The sequence below is a fragment of the Bos grunniens genome, chromosome 24, assembly GCF_055505025.1.
Source record: "Bos grunniens cultivar Pamir isolate PY7600 chromosome 24, Bosgru_T2T1.0, whole genome shotgun sequence".
NCBI lineage: Eukaryota > Metazoa > Chordata > Mammalia > Artiodactyla > Bovidae > Bos > Bos grunniens.
Window position 1 is genome coordinate 47167116 of NC_141188.1, and position 26451 is coordinate 47193566.

At 42.1% G+C, this 26451-nt stretch overlaps 1 protein-coding gene and 1 pseudogene across 4 annotated transcripts in view; one reads left to right on the plus strand and one right to left on the minus strand.

Annotated features, from left to right (window-relative positions):
• Window positions 1-26451, minus strand: part of EPG5 (ectopic P-granules 5 autophagy tethering factor) — a 132403-nt gene that overhangs the window by 5858 nt on the left and 100094 nt on the right. For 3 of the 4 annotated variants that reach the window (XR_015154019.1, XM_086373348.1, XM_086373347.1), the window contains exons 36-43: window positions 20034-20209; window positions 17708-17893; window positions 17015-17224; window positions 15898-16042; window positions 5671-5913; window positions 3956-4172; window positions 3251-3466; window positions 1744-1858 (exon numbers count right to left, since the gene is read on the minus strand). Coding sequence is in view for 2 of the 4 variants with exons in the window: in XM_086373348.1 (XP_086229474.1) it covers window positions 1744-1858; window positions 3251-3466; window positions 3956-4172; window positions 5671-5913; window positions 15898-16042; window positions 17015-17224; window positions 17708-17893; window positions 20034-20209 (1508 nt within the window). In the remaining 2 variants the exon portion in view is untranslated. Of the gene's footprint in view, window positions 1-1743; window positions 1859-3250; window positions 3467-3955; window positions 4173-5670; window positions 5914-15897; window positions 16043-17014; window positions 17225-17707; window positions 17894-20033; window positions 20210-26451 lie in introns of those variants that run through there. The other variant, XR_015154020.1, reaches the window with a different exon arrangement.
• Window positions 21144-26443, plus strand: LOC147346205 (nucleolar RNA helicase 2 pseudogene; annotated as a pseudogene).

Consider the following 26451-nt stretch of genomic DNA (forward strand, 5'->3'; position numbering starts at 1 on the left):
AAGATGGAGGGGACATGCGTACACCTATGGCTGATTCATGTTTAAAAATGGCAGAAACCAATACAATACTGTAAAGCAACTGTTCTCCAATTAAAATTTTTTAAATAAATCAATAACAACAACAACCAAAAGATGGAATTTGCTTGGCTCAGTAAATAAGGAGAGAGAAGATTTGGAGGTGCGGGGGGGATGGTAAATGAACAAGCAGCTTAGAAATAAGTTACCAAGTGGTTTAAGGCCGAAGTTTTGGGTTGAAAATAAACAATGGAAGGGATTTTGGTACCAAGCTAACAGCTGTGTGAACAGAGTTAATCTAAGAACAAGAATCAGTAGGGACAGGCACTCACACTAACCACAGCTTCCATCTGTCTCTCCCCCACCCCACATACCTCCCTTTCTTTTCTTTTTCTTTTTTAAAGAATAGGCTACTTTGACAGTTTGCCTAAGAGTACTCATTTTATTAAAAGATGAAGTCTTTCAAGTCTGAAAACCCAGATGACAAGCATGTCATCACTGTAAATCTAAAGGCAGCAAAGCCTGCCAAGGCCTGGAGGACCTGCCGGCCACTAAAGCAAAGCCACGCCCCAGGTGCTGGTGGGTGCAGGCGAGCAGACTTCCCAAACGCAGCCTGAAATGCATGTCACTGACTTCATGACCGCCCCCTGGGACACTCATCTGCCCACGTGTGATGGCTCTTACATGATGTTAGGGATTCAAACGGTGGCTGTCTAACCAATCTATAACAAAACAGCACGTACTGCATAAATCAGGATACCTGTGAAGAACCTGCTAATTTTTTCACTTGATCTTTGCTCTTACTACTGAGATATCTACTATACATGGCTGACTCAGACATGACAATGCTGCAAAAGACAAAAGCTAAGAGGTCTAAGTGTTTCCTGTGTACAGAGACGGTACTGCAGAGAGGCAAGAGCACAAAGCTGGACCCAGACAGGCCCAGGGAATCCCAGGCCCAGCCCTCTGTGGCTGTGTGATGTGGGACAAATTCCTTAGCCTCTTTCTGTCTGCATTTCCTCATCAACAAAACCAGGATAATGAAAGTTCCTGTTGTTTAGGGTTGTTATGAGAATTAGAAGAGTTAAAACTTTAACTCATTAACATCAAGCAAGTTAAAACTCACAACAGTGCCTGGCGAGCAGTAAGCACTCGAGAACGACGGCTATCGTTTTGTGTTCCACACCTCAGTACTGTTTACGGGTGAAGCAGTTATGGGATAGGACTGCTGCCAGGTGGCCTTCCACGTTTTTAGAACAAACTGTCATTTTTCACAGCTACCATTTTGTCCATGTCAGATACATGGACAGTGGTCAACCCCCAGACTCACAAAACAGGAACCACTCCCTTGGTTCCCAGCTGGAGTTCAGCTAATGCCTATCGGTCTCAACTGTAGTCTCGTCCTCTGTGCCTGTCCCCAGGCCCAGCATGTGACACTGGCATACAGTCATGTCGTCAGAATCAAATATGACCCTAGGCTGGCTTGCTCGTGATCGTGCTTCTTCTACAAGGGTGGTAACAGCACTCTGGGCAAGTGCCTACAAAAACTGGTTTAAAATCCAAGACAGGCCATGTGGTGACCATTTTCCAGTAAGCAGAGTCCACAGAGGGCATGCTGTCCTACTGCCAATAATGGTCATCAGGTCCTCACGTGTGAAGACCTCAGTTGCCACCTTCCCTCCTCCTGTGGAAAACTTCTAACCCTTAACCATGAAGCTTTTTACTGACCTGCTGAGCTTTCATGGTCAGATATAACTCAGAGCTGGGCTTCAAGCGGATCTGATCCTCGGCAGGAACTTGAACTGAAAGGAAGGCAGCCATGCTTCGGGCAGCCACTCGGAACCTTAGGTGTTAGGGAGGAATTACAGGAAGTAAATGACTATTAAAGTAAGCATTTTATAACAAACATCACATTTTCTATTAAAAAAAAATAAACACATCTCCAGACCTGCTGCTACTATTAGCCTCCTTGGGAAAATTATAAATATGATCAAGGAATTCTTTATGGTCCTTCCATTACCACCACCCAAACAATGAAAGAGGAAATAAGTACTGGTGCATGCTAACATACGGATAAGCCTTGAAACTTCATTAAGTGAAAGAAGCCAGACGCAAGAGGCCATGTATTGTATATTCCATTTATGTGAGATGTCCAGAACAGGATATACATAAAAGTCAGAAAATCCATGAGTGGTTGCCAGAGACTTGGGGGAGAGGCGAAAAGAGAGTGATTGCTTAGCAGGTATAGGATTTCCTTCTGGGATGATGAAAATGATCTGGAACAAAACAGTGGTAACGGCTGCAACAATGCTGTGAATGTACTACATACCACTGAACTGCACATTTTTTCTTTTTATTTTGGCTGTACTGCATGGCATGTGGGATCTCAGCTCCCCAAACAGGGATCGAACCTGTGCTCCCTACAGTGGAAGCAGTCTTAACCACTGGACCCCAACGGAAGTCCCTGTATTATACATTTTAAAAGGGTTACCATGATAAACTATATGTGCCATGCGTTTTACAATTCAAGAGAATCAAATCACACTTAATTTAGTAAAAATCAAATCAAATTTAGCCCTGCTAAATTCTACCATAAACAAAGGAGCATGATGTACACTGGTTTGGACTAGGTGGTTATTCCATAAGAATGCTGATATCAGAATAGTATGGGAATGTTTTTCAAACCAGGTAAGACCTTTAGCAGAAAAACCATGATACAAATAAGCCTTAGAGGATAAAATGGGACTAATGGCAAATTCTTTCTCACCTCGGAATTTTTAGCAACAAAAGCCTGACTTTGTTTCTCATTACTCATCCTTCTCATCAGTTAACTTCCACTCATCTTGACTTAATGCTGCTAGACCAAGTCCCTCACAGAACCTGGGTTTCCCTGACAAAGCGCTGGCAGTGTAGCAGCTGACCAGGCATTTTAACCTAGCCCTGCACACCATCACTGGCTCAAAGGCAAAAAGCAATGAGTAGTGTGGTCAGGTTACAAGGTCAAAAGACAATGAGATACTGCTAAAAAAAACACTTTGAACATAAAAGTTGTTTTAAAATGGGAAAAAAAACATCCTTTTTAAAATATAAAGATGTAATCAGGCTCTATAGTTTTCTTATTAATCTCTGGAAGGAACCTAGCCCCCAAACAGAAAAGCTACCTAGTACCTCGACCCCTAGGCAGGCGCAGGTGTCTGAGGCCCACTTACAAGAGCAGCGGCAGATGCCTTCTCACCTGTTGGACAAGGGTGACTTCCGGCCCAGCCCAATTGCCCCGAGAATCCCTGAGCTGAGCCTCTCCTCAGCCAACAGGTTCTGCCGGCCTTGAAGCATAAGCAGGATTCGAATGACAGACTCTGTCAAGACCGAGTCATTCTGCTCCATCTGAACCAGAGACAGCTGCAGGACTTGGTGCCACCACAGAAACAGCTTTGCTTCTTCCTGCATAGAGCTGAGGAGTTAGGGGGTGTGGGTAGGGAGAATTAATCAGGAAGAGATTCTTTCCACCCTCATTTAACCAGAAGTCCACACGGGAGCTTTCAGAATTAGGGACACTGCGCCCTTTAAAAGCTTAGGCTGACAAGTTACAATGTTAATAAAGTACTGGGACAGTACAGGAGCAGCTGATATTCACTGCGCCTTCTACGTGCTGGTCGCCGTATATGAGCTCGATGTCCTTGCACTCAAGTGAGATAAACGCTGCTACCCCTACCTACTTAACTGAATCAAAGCTAAAGGTGGTGCTTCAAAAATGCCTGTTTTAGGAAATCAAAAGCCTGCTGAGAAAATCGGTCCATGTAAGGAAAATCTTCCCGAAACAGCCTTGTTTGTTTCTTATGCATCACTTGGGTCTCTGCACTGAAATGGACACTAATCTAAGCCCAAATTTCCAGCTATTCCAACCTGCGGGTTGGCTGTAGCAACTGGAAGATCAGCATACCTCGGATATACCTGTTCCAACCACTTGCTTAAGAGAAGCAGCACTTTCATTTCGTTCCTTAGCGTCTGCTCGCTATTTAGACACTGAAGCAAGTAGACGTAGAGAGTCAAGTAGCTGCCAAGGGACAGGCACTCCTGCAGAAACTCTTCAATGGTGAGCTCGGGAACCTGAAGGGACACCAGAATGGGGCCCCATCCTAGATTCTGTTTGAGGGAGCCTAAGAAAAGAACACCGAGAGAACGGGGTAAGAGCAAGAATCAAACTTCCTAACTACTCTGATGAGCCTTTCACTTTAAAATTTAAAAGCTTCATGTCGAGAAAACACCACTCACCTTGGCCTCGGAGGGCCTGACAACGCTTCACGGTTTGGACTGCAAGCCCTCAGGCTAAATGCCTGTGTCCTGGCTGCCAGTTCCAAGGGTTAAGAAGTCAGGCATGTGACTGGCTGCTTTTTCATAAATCCCTCTTTCACCATACTATGACCATTAAAATCACAGACACTGCCTGTCCCAGTCATCTAAGAATTTTAATTTTACCGAATACCATTTTTAAGTATGTTACGAACACTTCAGCTTTTCTGAGGGATATTATTATTACTTTATCCATCGTAAGTATTTTTTTAAGCATCAAAGTTTCATTTGACTCCTATCTTAAATACACAAATTCTTGAAAATGTTTCATAAAGGGAAAAAACGAATTTGATTTCAGGAACAAAGAGTAACAAATTTGGAGCAAGAGGGTTGTCCTGATGCTTCTCAATTCTGGGGGCGGGAACGAGAGTACGGTGGCCTGGTGACAGCACAGAGCCTTCCACGGGGGACACGGGAGCATGGATCCCCGTGTGCTGCAAAGGAGGCAGGGGCAGGTCACAGGAGCCCCTGGCATTCCCACTCCAGCACTCTTCCTCCCCCTCCTGTGAGCACGAAGATGTATATCTGGGCAGCAGTTAAGAGGCACTGCTCTGAGCAGTTCTTAACCAGGCCAAGCTGTTGCCAGAATCTGCAAGTGTACAGGTAGGAAATAAAGACACATCAGGAATGGGCATGGGGGTAAGGGAGAGAACTTCTTCATAATAGTTTAAAATATATGACAAAAAGCAATAAAAGGACCTAAGAAAAATTTTAACAAGCGACAAAATAGAGGAAATTAATATAGTGGATAATTACAAAGATTCTGGTTTATAGCATTTGCTTTTAGGACTATGACTAGGCCTATGACGTACACAATTTACCTATCATACAAGGATTGGTCTGACACTGCAAAACCCCTCATTTTAACGAGTCAGAGGTTCCCTTCCTTGAAACAAGATGGTAGCAACATGGGCCAAAGGTTCTCATGCTGACTACAGATCTTCATGAAGAAAACAAACTATATCCTGAAACATCAACAACATTTACAGAGAAATTAGAGTGGTACAATCCTTCAACAGGAAGGGTCTGGAAAAGGTATCTCCTTCAGTGCATGTGCTCAGTCACTCAGTCGTGTCTGACTCTTTGTAATCCCATGGACTATAGCCCATCAGGCTCCTCTGTCCATGGGATTTTCCAGGCAAGAATATTGGGGGTGAGTTGCCATTTCCTACTCCAGGGGATCTTCTCAACCCAGGGATCAAACCTGAGTCTCTTGCAGGCAATTCTTTACTACTGAGCCACCTAATCTTCCCTGGAGAAGATGGATCAACTGAGAGCCTACTGAGGGTAAGAGGATGCTCTTACCCTCTTTGAAGTAAGCAGTGATGCAGGCTTCCGTCGTCTCGGCCATGTGGCGGACAGAAGCCAGGCTCTGGCAGGCGGCTGTTAACAGAGGCAGCACCACCAGCCCGTGCACTTTTTGCCCAATCCAGGTCCGGATACTGCCTCGGAGGAACTCTGCAGTTGGGACAGTCGCATTGTTCATCATCATCAGGACTTCCATGAAGAGGCTGCTGAGGGCCATGTGGCGGGTCTGGCTGTCCAGGTCTAAAAGGGAACACAAACACATACGTGCCAAAGGCTGCTGGTGTGATGACGTGAACGTGATGAAGGGACAACACTGTTTCAAAGCAGCTGCTCTGCAGGGGCCAGAAAGAAAATCCTGGATAGTGCTTAGATTTTACGGATAGGATATGGTACATAAACACTTTGAAGAGCAAAGCAGGAACTCCTGCAAGACCTTAAAACCTTTTTTACCCCCCCAATTTTTCCTGATTTTTTTAAAAAATATTTTTTATTGAAGTATAATTGACCTACAATGTTGTATTAATTACTGCCATACAGCAAGTGACTCAGATAAATACACACATAAACACACACACAGATTTTTTCATATTCTTTTCCATTATGGCTACCACATGATATTGAATTTAGTTCCCTGTGCTCTACAGGAGGACCTGTTGTTTATCCATTCTATATATACCAGTTTACATCTGTGAATAGTGACTTTAATCTATCTTTTAATTATGACTCATGGGAACAAAAATGATTCCAATAAGCCTAATAGATTGCAGCCTCTCCCCTTCCCATTCACCATCAACTGAGCCAACAAATATTTCCTTAAAAACCAGAACTGATTCTGATTAAGAAGTTTCTAGTATGCCATTCTTCTGATTAAGATGTTTCTAGAATGCATTCTGCACTCATCTCATACGCTAGCAAAGTAATGCTCAAAATTCTCCAAGCCAGGCTTCTACAGTACATGAACCATGAACTTCCAGATGCTCCAGCTGGATTCAGAAAAGGCAGAGGAACCAGAGATCAAACTGCCAACATCCGTTGGATCATCGAAAAAGTACGAGAGTTCCAGAAAAACATCTACTCCTGCTTCACTGACTACGCAAAAACCTTTGACTGTGTGGATCACAACAAACTGTGGAAACTTGTTAAAGAGATGGGAATACCAGACTACCTGACCTGCCTCCTGAGAAATCTGTATGCAGGTCAGGAACAGTTAGAACTGGACACAGAACAACAGACTGGTTCCAAATCAGGAAAGTACGTCAAGGCTATATATTGCCACCCTTCTTATCTAACTTATATGCAGAGTACATCATGAGAAATGCTGGACTGGATGAAGTACAAGCTGGAATCAAGAGTGCCGGGAGAAATATCAACAACCTCAGATATGCAGATGACACCACACTTATGGCAGAAAGCAAAGAACTAAAGAGCATCTTGACGAAAGTGAAAGAGGAGAGTGAAAAAGTTGGCTTAAAGCTCAACATTCAGAAAACTAAGATCATGGCATCTGGTCCCATCACTTCATGGCAAATAGATGGAGAAACAATGGAAACAGTGACAGACTTTATTTTGGGGGGCTCCAAAATCACTGCAGATGGTGACTGCAGCCATGAAATTAAAAGATGCTTGCTCCTTGGTTAGAAAAGTTATGACACACCTAGACAGCATATTAAAAGGCAGAGATATTACTTTGCCAACAAAGGTCCATCAATGGTTTTTCCAGTAGTCATGTATGGATGTGAGAGTTGGACTATAAAGAAAGTTGAGTGGTAAAGAATTGATGCTTTTGAACTGTGGTGTTGAAGAAGACTCTTGAGAGTCCCTTGGACAGCAAGGGGATCCAACCAGTCCTAAAGGAAATCAGTCCTGAATATTCCTTGGAAGGACTGATACTGAAGCTGATACTTTGGCCACCTGATGTGAAGAACTAACTCATTTGAAAAGACCCTGATGCTAGGAAAGATTGAAGGCAGGAGGAGAAGGGGACGACAAAAGATGAGGTGGCTGGATGGCATCACCGACTCAATGGACATCTGTGACCTCTGGAAGTTGGTGGACAGGGAGGCCTGGCCTGCTGCAATCCGTGGAGTTGGACAAGACTGAGCAACTGAACTGAACTGAGAGTGCCCTTCATTGTTTTGCCTGGCTATTATTCAATCTTCTGGGTCCAGTTACATAAGACCAACTCTAAATCAATTTCTCCATTATTGTCTGCTAATTTTTCTTCTTTTTCTTTTAACAGTCACTAAGTGTTGCTGACTTTCCATGTTACTGCTTTAGCTATATTATCTCATTCCATACTTAAAATATCTATACAATACAGGGACAATTCTTTCTCAATCATGAACCAGTCAGTTGTTCCATATAGGATTCTGACTGTTGCTTCCTAACTGAGAAAGGAGTACAACAAGGTTGTTCGCTGTCACCACGTTTATTTAACTTATATGCTGAGCACATCATGAGACATGCCGGGCTGGATGAGTTATAAGCTGGAATCAAGATTGGCAAGAGAAACACCAAAAATCTCAGATACGCGGATGATACCACCCTAATGGCAGAAAGCGAAGAGGAACTAAATAACTTGATGAGGGTGAAGGAGGAGAGTGAAAAAGCTGGCTTAAAACTAAATATTAAAAAAACTAAGGTCATGGCATCGGCCCCATCACTTCTCGGCAAAAAGAAGGGGAAAAGGTGGAAGCAGTGACAGATTTCCTCTTCTTGGATTCTAAAATCACTGCAGATAGTGACTGCAGCCATGAAATCAGAAGACAATTGCTTGTTGGCAGGAAAGCGATGACAAACCTAGATAGTGCGTTGAAAAGCAAAGATCTCTCTTTGCTGACAAACGTCTGTATAGCCAAGGCGATAGTCTTTCCAGTGGGCACGTACGGTTGTGATAGCTGGACAGTAAAGAACGCAGAGCGCTGAAGAATTGATGCCTTCGAACTGTGGTGCTGGAGAAGAGTCTTTCAGAGTCTCTTGGACAGCAAGGAGATCAAACCAGTCATCTTAAAGGAAGTTAACCCCGAATACTCATTGGAAGGACTGAAGCTGAAGCTGAAGCTCCAATATTTTGGTCACCTGATGTGAACAACTGACTCACTAGAAAAGACCCTGATGCTTGGAAAGCTTGAGGACAGTAGGAGAAGAGGGCATCAGTGGATGAGATGGCTGGATGGCATCATTGATGCAATGGACATGAACTTGGGCAAGCTCTGGGAGACGGTGAGGGACAGGCAGGTCTGGTGTGCTGCAGTCCATGGGGTCACAGAGTCGGACACAAATGGCAAGTGAACAACAACAACACAGGAACAATTATTATCCTTTCTATGCAGATGAGGTCACACGTACGTTCAAGGTCACAAAGCCAGGCAGTCACTTCAGAATCTACATTTTAACTACCATTTTAGATACGCTCTGTGATAAATCTATATCACAGATATGTCCAAGAAATTTCAACTGATTTTTCTGTTCCCCTGTCCAACCAACTCAAATAGTCACACCAGTGTTCTACTAGTATGCTTCCCTAAAAACTACCGTTGCCTACTTTCAAATAGGATCTAAATAAACAACAACAACAAAAATGTTTGAGATTCATCTGTGCTGGTGCAATTCTCACTGCTATAGAGCATTTCATTATGTGAATATACAATACTTCATCTTGCCTACTGAACACAGGACTTGTTCCCAGTTTGGCTGCCCTCATATGCACAGGGACATTGTTCATGTTTCCCGTGGCACAAGAAAACATTTCTTTGGCTGCATACCAAGAAGTGAAATTCTGAGCCATGGGATATGCAAACTAGTAGATGATGCCAAATGTTTAAAAATGATGAAATGATTAAACATTCAAACATGTACATGTTTAAAAATGATGAAACATTTAAGACACTGATGAAAGAAAACAAAGACAACACAAACAGATGGAGAGATATACCATGTTTTTGGATTGGAAGAATCAATATTGTGAAAATGACTATACCCAAAGCAATCTACAGATCCAGTGCAACCCCTATCAAACTACCAATGGTATTTTTCACAGAACTGGAACAAATTAATTCCACAATTTGTATGAAAACACAAAAGACTCCAAATAGCCAAAGCAATTTAGAGAAGAAGAATGGAGCTAGAGGAATCAACTTTCCTGACTTCAGACTATATTACAAAGCTACAATCATCAAGACAGTATGGTACTAGTTCAAAAAGAGAAATATACACCAGTGCAACAAGACAGAAAGCCCAGAGATAAATCCACGTGCCTATGGGCACCTTATCTTTGACAAAGGAGGCAAAACTATACAATAGAGAAAAGACAGTCTTTTCAATAAGTGGTGCTGGGAAAACTGGTCAGCAATGTGTAAAAGAATGAAATTAGAACACTTCCTAACACCATACACAAAAACAAACTCAAAATGGATTAAAGACCTAAATGTAAGACCAGAAACTGTAAAACTCTTAGAGGAAAACATAGGCAGAACACTCTTTGACATAAAGGACAGCAAGATCATCTATGACACACCTCCTAGAATAATGGAAATAAAAACAAAAATAAACAAATGGGACCTCATTAAACTTAAAAGCTTTTGTACAACAAAGGAAACTATAAGCAAGGTGAAAAGATAATCCTCAGAATGGGAAAAAATAATAGCAAATGAAACAACTGACAAAGGATTAATCTCCAAAATATACAGACAGCTCAATACAGAAAAACGAACAACCCAATCAAAAAGTGGGCAGAAGACTTAAATAGACATTTCTCCAAAAAAGACATATAGATGGCTAACAAACACATGAACAGATGCTCAACATCACTCATTATTAAAGAAATGCAAATCAAAACTACAATGAGTAGAGGGGTGGGATGGGGAAGGAGGTGGAAGGGATGTTGAAATGGGAGGGGACACAGGTAAACCTACGGCTGATTCATGTTGATGTTTGGTAGAAGCCAACACAATACTGTAAAGCAATTATCCTGCAATTAAAAATAAATCCATTAAAAAAAAACTACAATGACGTATCATCTCACACCCGTCAGAATGGCTGTTATCAAAAAGAATAAATGCTGGAGAAGGTGTGGAGAAAAGGGAAACCTCTTGCACTGTTGGTGGGAATGCAAATTGATACAGCCACCCTAGAGCACAGTATAGAGATTCCTTAAAAAACCAGGAATAAAACTACCATATGAGCCAGCAATCCCTCCACTGAGCATATACCCTGAGGAAACCATAACTGAAAAAGACACATGTACCCCAATGTTCATTGCAGCACTATTTACAATAATTAGGACATGGAAGCAACCTAGATGTCCACTGACAGGTGAATGGATAAAGCAGCTTTGGTACACATACACAATAGAATACCACTCAGCTATAACAAGAAACACATTTGAGTCTGTTCTAATGAAGTAGATGAACCTAGAGCCTATTATATGGAGTGAAGTCAGAAAGAGCAAGACAAATATCATATATAAAAGTATATATATATGGAATTTAGAAAGATGGTACTCGTGATCCTATTTGCAGGGCAGCAAAGGAGACGCAGACATAAAGAACAGACTTTTGGACACAGTGAGGGAAGGTGAGGGTGGGATGATTTGAGAGTAGCACTAGAACATATCCATTACCGTATGTGAAACAGAGAGCCATGGGAATTTGCTGTCTGATGCAGGAAACCCAAAGCCAGTGCTCTGTGACAACCTAAACAGGTGAGGTGGCATGGAGAGGGAGGTGGAAGGGAGGTTCAAGAGGGAGGGGACATATGCATACCCATGGCTGATTCATATTGACGTATGGCAGAAACCATCACAATACTGTGAAGTAATTATCCTCCAATTAAAAATAAAATATTTAAAAATAAATATGGTAGCACCCACTTACTCTGTACTCAGCAGTATATGAGAGTTATACACATCCTCACCAACACTTAATATCGAAACCTTTTCAATTTTATCTATTCTCAGGGGTGTGATAGAGTATATCATTGAGTTCTTAATTTACATCTCCTTGAATATTAACAAGGTTTAGCATGTTTTCACATGTTTATTTGTTATTTGAATATTCTCTTTTGTAGCATGTCAATTTAAGGGTCTCGTTTATTTTTTTTTCTACTGGGTTGTCTGTTTCTTCCTTATTGTATCCACTGTGACGATCGTAGTCGTATTTAATGTAATTACTGATGTGCATGCTGTGCTAAGTCGTGTCCGATTCTTTGTCACCCTATGGACTGTGGCCCATCAGGCTTCTCTGTCCATGGTATTCTCCAGGCAAGAATATTGGAGTAGGTTGCCCTGCCCTCCTCCAGGGCATGGAAGCCCATCTCTATGTCTCCGGCACTGGCAGGTGGGTTCTTTACCACTGGAGCCACCTGGGAAGCCCATCTTACTTACTGTGCGTACATGCTAAGTCGCTTCAGTCGTGTCTGACTCTGTGTGACCCTATGGAGCACAGCCAATCAGATTCCTCTGCCAACGGATTCTCTAGGCATGAATACTGAAGTGAATTGCCATACCCTCTTCCAGAGGATCTTCCCGACCCAGGGATCAAACCCACATCTCTTATGCCTCTCACAGTAGCAGGCGGCTTCTTTACCACTAGTGCTACCTGGGAAGCCCATCTTAATTACTATACGCTTCCATTTGTTCCTCCTACTCTACATTCCTTTTGCTCTCTTTTATTTCTTTTTTTTTTAAGGGATTATTTCTTGTTATTCTACTTTTTCTTTAGTTTGGAAGTTAAACATTCATTGTAAATTAAATAACATTTTCGAAGTGGTTATCATACAAATTATATCATGTATTCTTAAAAGTCTGAGGTTAATTGGCTCCCAGACGATGTTAACTCCTATCATCTTCTCAACTGTTGCCATGATACAACAAATCACTAATTAATCTACATGATGTCAGATTTCATTTAGATCTGCCCTTTATATTTACCAGTTTCATCGTTCATTCTTAGTCTCCTATTTATCTTCTCTTTATTATCTCCTTTCTAAATAGATTTTGATTATATTTTATGGTTCTTTTTATAATATCTTAAGCTCAATGTTTAATTAATTTTTAATGTTCTTTCTTAAAATCAGTTCTAAATATTTTAAGTTTCTATTATTATTGTTCCTTTGGCCATCAGTTACTTAAAAGTTTTCCTCTTCATTTCCAATGTACATTTTTTTCCCGTCTTGGTTACATTTTGTTACTGACTTTTAAGTTCATTGCACTGTGGTTAGAATATGTAATCTGTTTGATACCAGTCCTTTAGAACTGATTAAGACATGTTTTGGGGCTTCCCAGGTGGCACAGTGGTAAAGAATCTGCCTGCCAATGTAGGAGATGTGGGTTTGATACCTGAGCCAGGAAGATTCCTTGGAGGAGGAAATGGCAACCCGCTCCAGTTATTCAAAATTTCATGAACAGAAGAGCCTGGTGGGCTACACTCCATGGGGCTGCAAAGAGCTGGACATGACTGAGTGACTGAGCATGCACGGAAGACATACTTTAATCCCAGTAATGGGTCAAGTTGCTTAACTGTTCAGTGTAAGACTGATACAGTGTACATTCTGCACTTACAGGGTATATCATTCTCCACATACTCACTACATCCATCTGTGCTATACAGACATCCTACAGTCTAACCGATTCTCTGTCTATGTGACCTATCAGTTACTGTCAGACGTGTCAAAATCTCTATGAGCGAATTTGACATTTTTCTTCCTAGCTCTGTCAATTTTCACCTTATGCATTTTCTTCCCAGTGAACTGAACCTCACATCAATTTCCAGTGACTCTCTTCATTTCTCTTTTAATAATTTTACTTATATTTATTTATTTTTGGGTGTGCTGGGTCTTTACTGCTGTGCAGGCCTTTCTTTAATTGTAGCAAACAGGGGCTACTCTCTACTTTCAAAGCCCAAACTTCTCATTGTGGCGGCTTTTCCTGCTGCGGAGCACGGGCTCTAGGGCTTCAGCACTTGTGGCAGGTGGGCTTCAGGGCTCCTGGGCTTTAGAGCACAGGCTCAGTAGTTCTGACACAAGGGAACAGTTGTTCTGTGGCATGTGGGATCTTCCCAGATCAGAGATCAAACCCATGTCACCTGCATTGGCAGGTGGATTCTTTACCACTGAGCCACCAGGAAAGCCCTCTGATTTCTAATAATGTTTTTTTCTTGTTTATGTATGTATATATTCTTCATGCAACTTCAGGGTGGGAAAACACACTGAAGATCATTTGGCTTTGTAATGCTTTCTGCCTTACAGTCCTATCTATCTCATATTGATACAACAACATCAGTTTTCTATTTTAATCTGCCTAACGTGATTGCCTTGTAGAAATCTTTCTATATCCTATGATGTAGATATACTTATGAATAGCTTAAAACTAGATGCTGTTGATTATTAATGCAATCTGACAATCTCTGTCTTTTAACTTGACCATCTGTCCATTTATATTTACCAATATATCAATTTGTCCCACCCTCTCCTTTCCTCCGGAGAAGGCAATGGCACCCCACTCCAGTACTCTTGCCTGGAAAATCCCATGGACGGAGGAGCCTGGTAGGCTGCAGTCCATGGGGTCGCGAAGAGTCGGACACGACTGAGCGACTTCACTTTCACTTTTCACTTTCATGCATTGGAGAAGGAAATGGCAACCCACTCCAGTGCTCTTGCCTGGAGAATCCCAGGGACGGAGGAGCCTGGTGGGCTGCCGTCTCTGGGGTCGCACAGAGTCGGACACGACTGAAGCGACTTAGCATAGCATAGCTCCTTTCCTCACTGTGTCCAAAGACTATTCTCCACATGCTTCTTGCCTTCATTGGATTGAACATATTTTGGTCAATCCTTTTTATCTCTTTCTACTGACTCAGAAATTACATATTTTCTTTCTTTCTTTTGGTGAACTGCTTAGAATTTTTACAATTCATATTCTATCAAGACATACATTTAACCAATTTCTTGACCCCCTCAAACAGTATTAAAACCTTAGGATGCTTTTAACTCAACTCCCTTCTTAACTTATATATATTTGTGGCCATATAATTTAATTCTAGCTTTTGCTTTTTAAATCCCTAAATGATTAACTGTAGGTTTATATCAGCAGTTTAGTTTATATTTACCCATACTTCATTACTTTCTCTGCTTATTTTCCTTCTTGAAATGCAAGCCTCTCACTTGTGACCACTCCACTTTTCTCTAAAGAGCATGCTCTAGTTGATACTTGCTTTAATGATGTCCACCGGGACAAACACTCTCAGGCTCCAAGGAAACACCTTCATTGTGTCCTTCTCCTTGAACGCGGCTGCTCTTGCTTTACACCCCAGGTACCGGTCGTCTCCTCACAGCACACTGAAGGTGCGGCTGCGCCGTCCTGCATCTCCACTGACGCCACTGGGAAGCCAGCTGTCCGTGTAATGTTTTTCTTTTTTCACCAGTGCTTCTGGAGTCTCATTACAGTATGTACAGGTGTTCTATTTACCTTGCTTGGGATTTGCTGGGTTTAACGAACCTGAGGATTGCCATCTTCCTTTCTCAGAGCAGGTTCATTTCTAATTCATCCTTACCCTGAGGATACTGTCCTGTGTGGTTCTACGTGGGAGCTCCTTTCAAGGCTCCCAGTCTAGGCAGGGCCTGGGCTTTATAGCCTCCCCTAATCCAAAGAAGGTCAGTAAAAGCCTGCACGCTAAAAGGCAGCCTCAACACTCCATCTATTTTCATGGGCTCCTCCTTTCACTTACTTTCTGACTTCTGAGATTTTCTGCCAACTTGTCAATACATTTAATTTTTGGTTTCTTAAAAACATTTTATTTATCCAGCATTCCAAGCTGTTTTTAGCAGGAGAGGCAGTCAGGATGTCCAGTTTACCAAACTGCTGGGAGTATAAGTTCTCATATAAAGTTTCCTCACAAGCCTACAGGTGATTCTGAAGTGCCCTCCAAGTTCAGAGCTAAACATCCAGGAAGGCTGCTCACTGCACAGTCTCCGGTTATCTCTTAATCATCACGGTGACTTGTCTAGCTCGGCCCTCGGCCCACTTAACGTCCCAGCAGCACCTGACAGTGTCTCCCCTCCCTCAGGTCCTTACAATTCAGGCCCCCCCATGCTGAGATGACAAGTGTCCAGCGTCAGCTTCTCTGCAAACAGAATGATAGTGTCCTGACCATCATCCTGATCTCAAAATGTCTTACACACAGCAGGAAATCATTTACTGAGTGAATACATGACTTCTTCAAAGTCACTTACCAGGTGGGTTAAAAACGATGATATCATCCAAGAGCTTAGACATTTCCTGTTCAAGGACTGCTAAGGTGATTTTTCCATTTTGTTCCAGGGAGCTGAGGAACTGAACCATCTGATGAGTGAAGGCTTGGCATTTTGGAACTGCATCCTGACAATAAAAAAACGATCATTCAAATAAGTTCATGCCAACAGTGTTAACTGAATATCCCCTGGGAGCACAGCACTGCACTGACTGCCTCAACAGGGAGTGGAGAGGACAGAGCAGGGAGCCACGTGAGGAAAGGCATGTCTAAGGGCCCTGTGCCGGGGAACAGAAGTCTTTCATAACACTCAGACTAGAACCCACATTCTCCCAAAGCCCAGGAACAGTTTTTACTGCGTTAATAACATTGCTGCTGCTGCTAAGTCGCTTCAGTCGTGTCCGACTCCGTACGACCCCACAGACGGCAGCCCACCAGGCTCCTCTGTCCCTGGGATTCTCCAGGCAAGAATACTGGAGTGGGCTGCCATTTCCTTCTTCAATGCATGAAAGGAAAAAGTGAAAGTAAAGTCGCCCAGTCGTGCCTGACTCTTACCGACCCCATGGACTGCAGCCTACCAGGCTCCTCCGTCCATGGGATTTTTCAGGCAAGAGTACTGGAATGGGGTGCCATTGCCTTCTCCGGTTAATAACATTAACCATACACTAAGTACTTGCCAAGAACTTTTCCAATAATTTTATGTTCATTGCTTAATCTTCAGAACACATTAAAGGTAAGGTATTATTTTCAGTTCAGGTGAGAAAGCCAAAGAATGACAGTGAATTGGGGATATGAGTTTGCAGACCTTAAACTTATGTTCATTATTTGCTGCCATTCTGTTGACAATGACACTCAGATTAGCAAACCAATGGCCACTGCTGTCCCTTAATCCTTTTCACCTCTTGTTAGCATGTGGCACTGCTAGCAGGTAAAGGCTTACTAGAAGAAATAAATGAAACTAAAAGACCCAAGAAGCCCAAATGATATATACATCCCTCAGCTTTTTCTACTGAGCCACTGCAGGGTTCAAGACAGTCAGCGGCACTAACACGACCAGCCCTGAAGAACACTCTGCCTTCCACAGCACGCACTTAACGTACAAGATGTTTCTGGCTGTCAGTAGGAACAGAAAGGCCTGCAGACACTTTCAAGAGCTTCACAATTAATTCAGCAGAAGATTCCTTTGCCAGGATGACAGACGGCTGGTAATGGCTGCTGAAATAACCCAGCACACTCTGATATGACACAATATCCACAAGATGCCACGACAGTGAGCTTGTCTGTCCAAGCAGAGTAAGTAGAGGAGAATCCTAAAAATGAAAACACACATTCCTTTAGTTCCAGCACTCCCATTCTGCCAGAAATATGTCTTTACTGAGTCTATGGAGTGACCACTAACATTGTGTATTATGAGCATAGAAGAGTTAAGACATCAGATTGCTCAAGGCAGAAGTACTCATGAAAGTAGTAACTGAAGTCTTGGCAAAACACATTAATGTTAAGATTTGAAAGTATTCAGAATCCAGTTTTCAAAGAAACTCTATGATCCTGTGGTAGAACAGCAATTAATGAGATGTAAAGTGAAACTGATTTTAATACTATAACTTGGTATGGTTCCCTTAGACTATGGACTGTCTGTGAAAACCAGGCAGCTAGTTGAAGGCGCATCCCACAGGCCATGCATCTATTCAAACCGAAAGAGGCACTGGGCAAACGGAAAAGCAGCAGCTTCATACAGAGTGAGGATCTAAGGAACTCGCCAAGACTCGATCACAGGCTCTCTAAAAACTTACTGTTTGGTCCACCAATTGATCTTCCTTTCCCAATAAAATCATCATGAAAAGGAGGCAGACAACCATGCCCCGGGTCTCTGGGCGGGGACTGGGACTCCAGGCATCAGAGAGCACGCTGACCCAGTTGACTTCACAGAGAACAGACCCCAAAAACAAGAAGCAGCTCTTGGGGCTTCCTCGCTCCACCTAAAAGGAAACAACGCTTTTAGCTATCTATGTATCTTGAAAATGTATATACATCAATGTTTACTAAATTATATCTTTTAAATTACACTTTCTCTCAGATTATAAAAATTATTTATAACTCCATCCCCTACTCCAGAGATTTAGACTTAATATTTATTTTTCCTCCCATGTTCGATGCGTGGAACATCTTTCAGCTTATTTGGAGTTCATTATTTATTCCACTAAGTCTTAACAGGAGAGGAATGATCTTTCCTAGCTCCAGGCAGGGTGACAAACCTCTGCCACAGTTAGTCACCGGTGCTCAAGGGAGCCTACCGCAGTCCTCAGAGGTGCAGGCAAGACCAAGGTGACAGATTTACTAGTCACTGCTGCCCAAAGCTGAGCATGCACCAGGACCACCCGGAGGACCTGTTGGGGGTGGGGAGGGGTGGGTGCATCCACAGAATTCCTAATGTCCTGTATCTGGAGTTAACAAGTTCCCAGGTGGTACTGACGTTGCTGGTCCTGGGGCCATACCTCGAGACTATTATATTAGCACATGTAATTTTCATATGGCCTTTTTAGGATAATGTTACATTATAAGTACATCTCTGTATCATTAGTCTTCATAATTTTTGATGACTGCATAATGTTTAATTAAGTCCTATTTAAACTATATTAGGGATGAGGGGGCAAATGTATTATGAAGTATTACTATATAATCAATATCAAAGTTATCTCTTACAAGTCAATTTCAAGCCTGTTTAAAATAAAATATGTCTAGCTATAAATTTTTCCTTTTTTTAAAAGAAGATTAAAAAGCTCAACTCCATTTGTAAAATCACAATCAATGGAATCTGATGATGATTCATGTCTTCCAGTTATTACCATAATTATATCACGCTATTTACTCTTTCTCCCTTTTTCATCCTCCTTTATAATCTATTCTCTATCTTGACCCTCAACCCCCTCAAAACCATACTTTACTACGCCACCAGACTCATGGAACTAAAAGCTTCCCAGCTTCTGGGCAGGGCAGTCATCTATCCTTAGACTAAAGCTACTAGAGATACAAAGTCTACAGCAACCCTTTATGGACCATTCTATTTAATCTGTCATATAGCTAATGCTGCCCTCTTAAACATTCTCTTACAGCTCTTTAAACAAAGGTTCAATTCTGTATTCATAATAATGATGAATATTTACGTAATGCCTGTCTCATATACTAAACCTAGCTATAAAATCATTTTTAACCTTGTATTTTACTAAGACAACTGTCCTCAGCTTTCCTTAGAGCTCAGCTACAGAGGTGTGGCTGACAAGAACACCATTGGAACACTAAAAGACTGCATTAGATTTTACTCAGTGTCATAAATAATTATGGGTCTGCAATAATTAAAGCACTTAAAGTGTCTCAATAATAAATGTGATATTAGGTTAACAATGAACACAAATGAACTGGTGACTATGAACAAATAAAACTAAAGTGATCATAAAAAGCTAAGACAGATTAAAGACTTTTTTAAAATAGAAACTTAAGAACAGCAACAAAAACGCCCCACTAGTATGTGACACTACTGTGCCTGTTTTCTGTACCTACTGCTTCTACTCCAAAAACTCGCACACTCTTACTGGGACTTTTTCCAGGCCTTTCCAGGTCTTCACATGCCTATGATCCATTACTGGCTGCTACAGTAACACTTTTGTCACCTATAAGCTAATTATCCCTTACATAACTACTTAAAGAAACTAATGCTTAAGTATCAATTTACATTTTACTTCAATAGAAATTTAACAATAAAAAGTTTTAATGATACTTTCATAGAAAAACATGCATACGTGCATACACAGAAACACCAAGACTGAGTGTGATGAAGTCACTACACTATGTACTGCCATGACAATATCACGAACATCAAGGGGATGACTGCTATATTACAGACAAAATCTTTCTGGGAGCTTTAAAAATGGTTCTGTAAATGCTGTCTTACTAACACAGTAAAATGATGTCCATAGGATGCTGCTTGACATAAGCACCATCCAGGCAATTGAGAATGTGAGCAGGGTCCACACCAGCACACACAGCAACTGGGCCGAAAACCCACAGTGAACAGGCTGCTCCCAAGATGCCAGGCTGTGGCATGGAAAGTAAAGGGCTTACCTTGAAGAAGGCCTCCATGAGCATCTGGTCAGGATGCAGGTCCCGCCACGGAAGTTTCTGGTAGGCACTGTGAAAAGCATACAGAATGAACTCTGGCATTTTGGGCGCTGTACATGCTTCACAGTAATGCATCAAATGTAACCGAAGGGCTCCTTCATCACCAGGCAAGAGCTTATCTAAAATTGAAAAAGAAAATACAGCTGAATACCTTTGGGTTTATCTTTAAAACAAACAAAAAACTAACACAAACCACAAATTTGAACTAAAAGTCTAAAACCTAATGTTCTCAATAATTACCCAGTTTCAAAGATTTTCACCTACCAGAGAAAAAACTGATGGCAGAGTAATAATGAAGAATGGTAGTTTACTTACTTGGGTAACTGGAAGGAGAAGCTGGTATGTGGGAGATAGCAGAGGTGAGCAGTTTTTCCCTAAAACTTCTAAATATACGACTTTTTAACTCAGATACACCTCCACAAGCCCAACCAACTTTAGGAATCCCTTTGGTCTGTTGTCCTTAGCCATGGATTCAGTCTCATGCAATTGATCCATTCATTGGGCACCTTGGAGAAATCTAATGTTCCTCAAAAGGAAATACTCCAAATAACTAAATCTCAACACTTGTTGCAATAAAACTAGACTGTTAACCACCATTCTAGCAAGTCATTTGAAAATGAATCTCATACTCTTCTGCAACCTGATCACTCAGTATTAACCTCACAAGTATCAATTACTTTAGTGTCTTCAACAGCTAGTGGCAAATGTAAGGGGCATTTAGCCTAGAACAAATTTTTTCAGACTTTCTGGTTCTATGCACAGGAATGGAATTTAGTCTAAGAAGAGAGAGTTACACACAATAAGGGCAGTTTCTCAACACTGACTGATGGAAGTTTCTCAACACTGACTTGTGAAAAATGACCAATGAGCATCAACACGTGTTACCAGTCGACTTATGACTAACATTCCCGTGCCCTCAATCCTAGTCCTTATGAAACAGTAACATATGTTTTTAACAATCTTTTAAAACAGAGGTGAAGGGCAGCATTTGTTTAAATATGGACAGAAAAAAAAGATAGTTTTGTTTAAATAAGGATGGACATGTAGGAGAAGATGTCTAGGAGGTAATCTCTTAGGACCAGACGAGCTTCAGCCCAGATGCAAATAAGTTCTGGGACCTCAGATGAATTCTTTTTGATTTTCAGGTCCTCATTTTTCTAATCAATAAAAGCAGAGAGCTGAATCAGACAATCTCACTAAAAGGCTATAATTGAATAATTCTTCATCTTGTTATGCACAGTTCTTCTGTTTCCTCTCTCTGAAGTGAGCTACCCTACAGCCATACCACCCTGAACGCGCCCAGTCTTGTCTGAACTGAGCTACCAGTTCTTAATATTAGCCAAGTACTTTCTTACTTCTAGGCCACTTTTTGATTTTCTATACACAAACCTGTGACAGTGCTTGCCCCTTTATACTAAGAAACTAAATAAATAGCCTCTGTGACAATAGCTTTATGCTCAAATATTTGTCACACTACAAATACATTCTGGATGGTAATAAGTAGCTAGAAGTCTGCCTTTCCAAAACAAAAACAAAAAAGAGTACTATTAGGATTTCATGTTACTCACTGAACCAATATTTATCAAGTGGACAGTGAGAATACAGCATTATCCTAATCTTAGGGGAATGAAAAGAAGAATGTTTCTATGCCTAGAGTTTATATCACAACTGGGGAGGGGTGAGGGAAAGAGAGATAAGATATGTAAAGGTCAATCAAAAATACTGGATGAGGTACATCTAGAGAATGGAGTATTACTCAGCACTAAAAAGAAGAAAGCTATCAAGTCATGAAAAAAATGGAGAAACCTAAGTGCACATTACTAAGCAAAAGAAGCCCATCTGGAAAGCAACACTATGAATGATCCTAACTACATGACATTCTGGAAAAGCTAAAACTATGGAGAAAGTAAAAGAAATCAGTGGTCTCCCAAGGCTAGTGGGGAAGGAGGGGTGACTAGGAGAGGACAGGATATTCAGGGCAGTGAAAATACTCTGTAGGATACTGTAATGGTGGATACACATCATTATACGTTTATCCAAACCCACAGAATGAACAACACCCAGCATGAGTCCTATGGACTTTGGACGATAACGTGTCAGTGTAGGTTCATCAAGGGTAACAAATGTACAACTTGGATGGGGGATGGTGATAGTAGGGGAGCTGGAGGGGAGACTACGCACTCAGAGCAGGGAGCAAAGGGCATATGCAAACTCTGTACTTTCCATTCAGTTATGCTGGGAACCTAAAGCTATACTAAAAAACAGTCTCTCTCTCTCTCTATATATATATGTATTATTAGATGACAAATTTTACATATAACACATATCACTGCTATATATATTAACATATGTATTATTGCTATATTATATATACATACTATTATAATACATAATCTATCATCTGATGCTATTATATATAAAATACTGGATGCATGTGTGTGTGCATGCATGTTCAGCTGGGCCCAACTCTTTGCCAACCCATGGACTATAGCCCGCCAGGCTCCTCTGTTCATGGGATTTTTCCTTGCAAGAATACTGGAGTGGGTTGCCATTTCCTTCTCCAAAATACTGGACGGCTTGTTAACTCCAGGACTCCGTGCCACATAAACACACGGCAACCATGGAGGTGCACCACTCAGATCTCCCTTCAAACAGAACTTGCCACAGATCAGGCTACAGCACTTCAGCACCTGAGCCAAGGCCATCCTCCTCCCTTGGAGCCCTCAGCCAACAACTGAGCACTGACCTGGTGCTTCCACCAAGGCTGGGCTCCTCAATAAAGAATCACTGCACTCCAACGCCCCATCTGGCTGGCCAAAACTTCCTCAGATCTCCCCTGCAGATTGAGACTCTGCCTTCCTGCTCTCCTTTCACAGGTGTTCTACCTGCACCAGAGGTGAAGGCTTTGCTTGTCTACCTCTATTGCTTCCCCTCTTATTTTCACAGGCATTACGCCCAGCACCTCTTAGCATTCTGGCTCCATCATGGCGTCTGCTTCCCACAGATCTGAACTGCAACAATGTGCTATAAAGACTTAGAAACAGGACGGAAATGTACCCACGTAAACAGATATGCAGGAAACACAAAGGGCCTGAGGCTTCACCCACGTAGTGGAATAGCATAAGAAAGAAGTGGCGGTGGGAAGGCCCAAGGACGTGTAGGCCTACAGTGAGTAGAGCCACATGGTTGGATGGATGCTTCCAAAAAACCCATCCTGTAATACTGAAGTGCTCTGGGTCAGACACATTTGAATGCTGAGCTAAAACATTATTACACTTCCAAGTTTTTGAATAAGAAACAGAATTTTAGGAGAATCAATTTAGCGGACAGACCCTAGCAAATGAGCAGGAACAGAAATGAGAGGAAACAGAAGGCTACTGCAAGAATCTGGATTGGGTGGACTAATAGCCTCATAAGCCTCCTGATACAAAACATTTAAATATACTGAGTAAATACAACATCTCTGATAATGCATAGCTACATACATTCAGTGGAAGAAAAGAGGTCAGAAGCAGAAAGACTAGAAAAACAGAGCATCAAATTGATGATAAGGCAACACAGGATGAAATGGTGAGACAGCATCACCAACTCAATGGACATGAATTTGAGCAAACTCCAGGAGAGTGTGAAGGATAGGGAAGTCTGGGGTGCTGCAGTCCATGGGGTCCTAAAGAGTCTGACACAACTTAGAGACTACACAACAAAAGCCTCAGTTTCCCTGGGGCTGTTTATGTGGGGTTTTCAGCCTCACAAGGAAACAGAAAACAAGATCTTCTAAGGACTACACCCTCACTGAAAGGGCAGATAAGGGTGGAGGGGAATGGATCTTCTCCATGATAGCTCAGAATGGGAATCAGGGAGCTGAGAAAGCTGATTGTGATAATTGAGTCTGGGGGTTGATTTCATGTGTCTGTACAGCAAGAAAAGCAAGGAGAACAAATCACTCAATCCTAAAGAAAATCAACCCTGAATATTCACTGGAAGGACTGATGCTGAAGCTGAAGTTCCAATACTTTGGCCACTTGATGCAAAGAGCTGACTCACTGGAAAAGACCATGATACTGGGAAAGATTGAGGGCAAAAGGAGAAGGGGGCAGCAGAGGTTAAATCACTGACTTAATGGACCTGAACTTGAGCAAACTCTGGGAGACCGTGGAGGACAGAGAAGCCTAGCGTGCTGCAGGCCACGGGGCTGTCAGGGGCGGACGCGACCTAACAACTGAAGAACACCACAGTGTGAGAAAGCCCAAGTCAAGGAATGACGCACAGCCAACTGGCAACAAAGCCAAAAAGGTCAAGAAAGCAGGGCCTTCTGAGGTTGATGTGAATTCTCAAATCCAAAAAGTGATCCTAAATCCAAAAAGGCAAAAAAGAAAGAGGAGCCATCTCAAGATGACATTATTTCTCCTAAAACGAAAAGGTCAAAAAAAACTAAAGGAGCCCTGTGAAAAGACAGTTGTTTCTCCTAAAACCAAAAAAGTTATAAAAAATGAGGAGTCTTCTGAGGAACAATTGGGTGCACCTAAGCCCAAAAAAGGAGTACGTCAAGGCTATATATTGTCACCCTGCTTATTTAACTTCTATGCAGAGTACATTATGAGAAACGCTGGACTGGAAGAAACACAAGCTGGAATCAAGATTGCCGGGAGAAATATCAATAACCTCAGATATGCAGATGACACCATCCTTATGGCAGAAAGTGAAGAGGAACTCAAAAGCCTCTTGATGAAGATGAAAGAGAGTGAAAAAGTTGGCTTAAAGCTCAACATTCAGAAAACGAAGATCATGGCATCCAGTCCCATCACTTCATGGGAAATAGATGGGGAAACAGTGGAAACAGTGGCAGACTTTATTTTTCTGGGCTCCAAAATCACTGCAGATGGTGATTGCAGCCATGAAATTAAAAGACGCTTACTCCTTGGAAGGAAAGTTATGACCAACCTAGACAGCATATTGAAAAGCAGAGACATGACTTTGCCAACAAAGGTTCATCTAGTCAAGGCTATGGTTTTTCCTGTGGTCATGTATGGATGTGAGAGTTGGACTGTGAAGAAAGCTGAGCGCCGAAGAATTGATGCTTTTGAACTGTGGTGTTGGAGAAGACTTTTTGAGAGTCCCTTGGACTGCAAGGAGATCCAACCAGTCCATTCTCAAGGAGATCAGCCCTGGGATTTCTTTGGAAGGAATGATGCTAAAGCTGAAACTCCAGTACTTTGGCCACCTCATGCGAAGAGTGGACTCATTGGAAAAGACTCTGATGCTGGGAGGGATTGGGTGCAGGAAGAGAAGGGGACGACAGAGGATGAGATGGCTGGATGGCATCACTGACTCGATGGACGTGAGTCTGGGTGAACTTCGGGAGTTGGTGATGGACAGGGAGGCCTGGCATGCTGTGATTCATGGGGTCACAAACAGTCGGACACAACTGAGCGACTAAACTGAACTGAACTGAAGCCCAAAAAGATGAGGAAAGAGAAAGAAATAAATGGAAAAACTAGAGAGAAAAGCCCCAACCTGAAGAATGGATTCCCTGATTCTGGACTTGACTCTGACTCCAAGAAAGCTGCCAGTGAAGAAAATAACAGTGAGTTATAGCAGGAAATGACTGTGGAGCAAAGAAGAAGCTTTCTCTAATTTTCCCATATCTGAAGAAACGATTAAACTTCTCAAAGCCCGTGTGGTGACCTTCCTGTTTCCTATATAAGCAAAGATGTTTCACCCTGTCCATAGTGGGAAGGAGTTGATGGCACAGGCGTGGACAGGAACTGGGAAGACATTCTCCCTTGCTATGCCTTTGGTTGAGAAACTTCAGGGAGAACTGCAAGATAGGAAGGGAGGCTGTGCCCCTCCAGTACTGGTTCTTGCACCCACAAGGGAGTTGGCAAGTCAAATACGCAGAGACTTCAGTGACATCACAAAAAAGCTGGCAGTGGCTTGTTTTTATGGTGGAACTCCCTATGGAGGACAAACTGAATGCATATGGAATGGGATCAATATCCTGGTTGGGACACTAGGTCATACCAAAGACCACCTGCAGAATGGCAAGCTAGACCCCACCAAACTTAAGCATGTTGTCCTGGATGAAGTTGACCAGATGCTGGACATGGGCTTTGCTGATCAAGTATAAGAGATTTTATGTGTAGCAATAAGAAAGATTCAGAAGACAATCCCCAACATTGCTTTTTTCTGCAACTTGCCCTTGGTGGGTGTATAATGTTGCTAAGAAATACATGAAATCTACATAGGAACAAGTGGACCTGATGGGTAAAAAGACACAGAAAACGGCAGTAACGGTATAGTATCTGGCTATCAAGTGCCACTGGACTCACAGGGCAGCAGTTACTGGGACGTGATCTGAGTG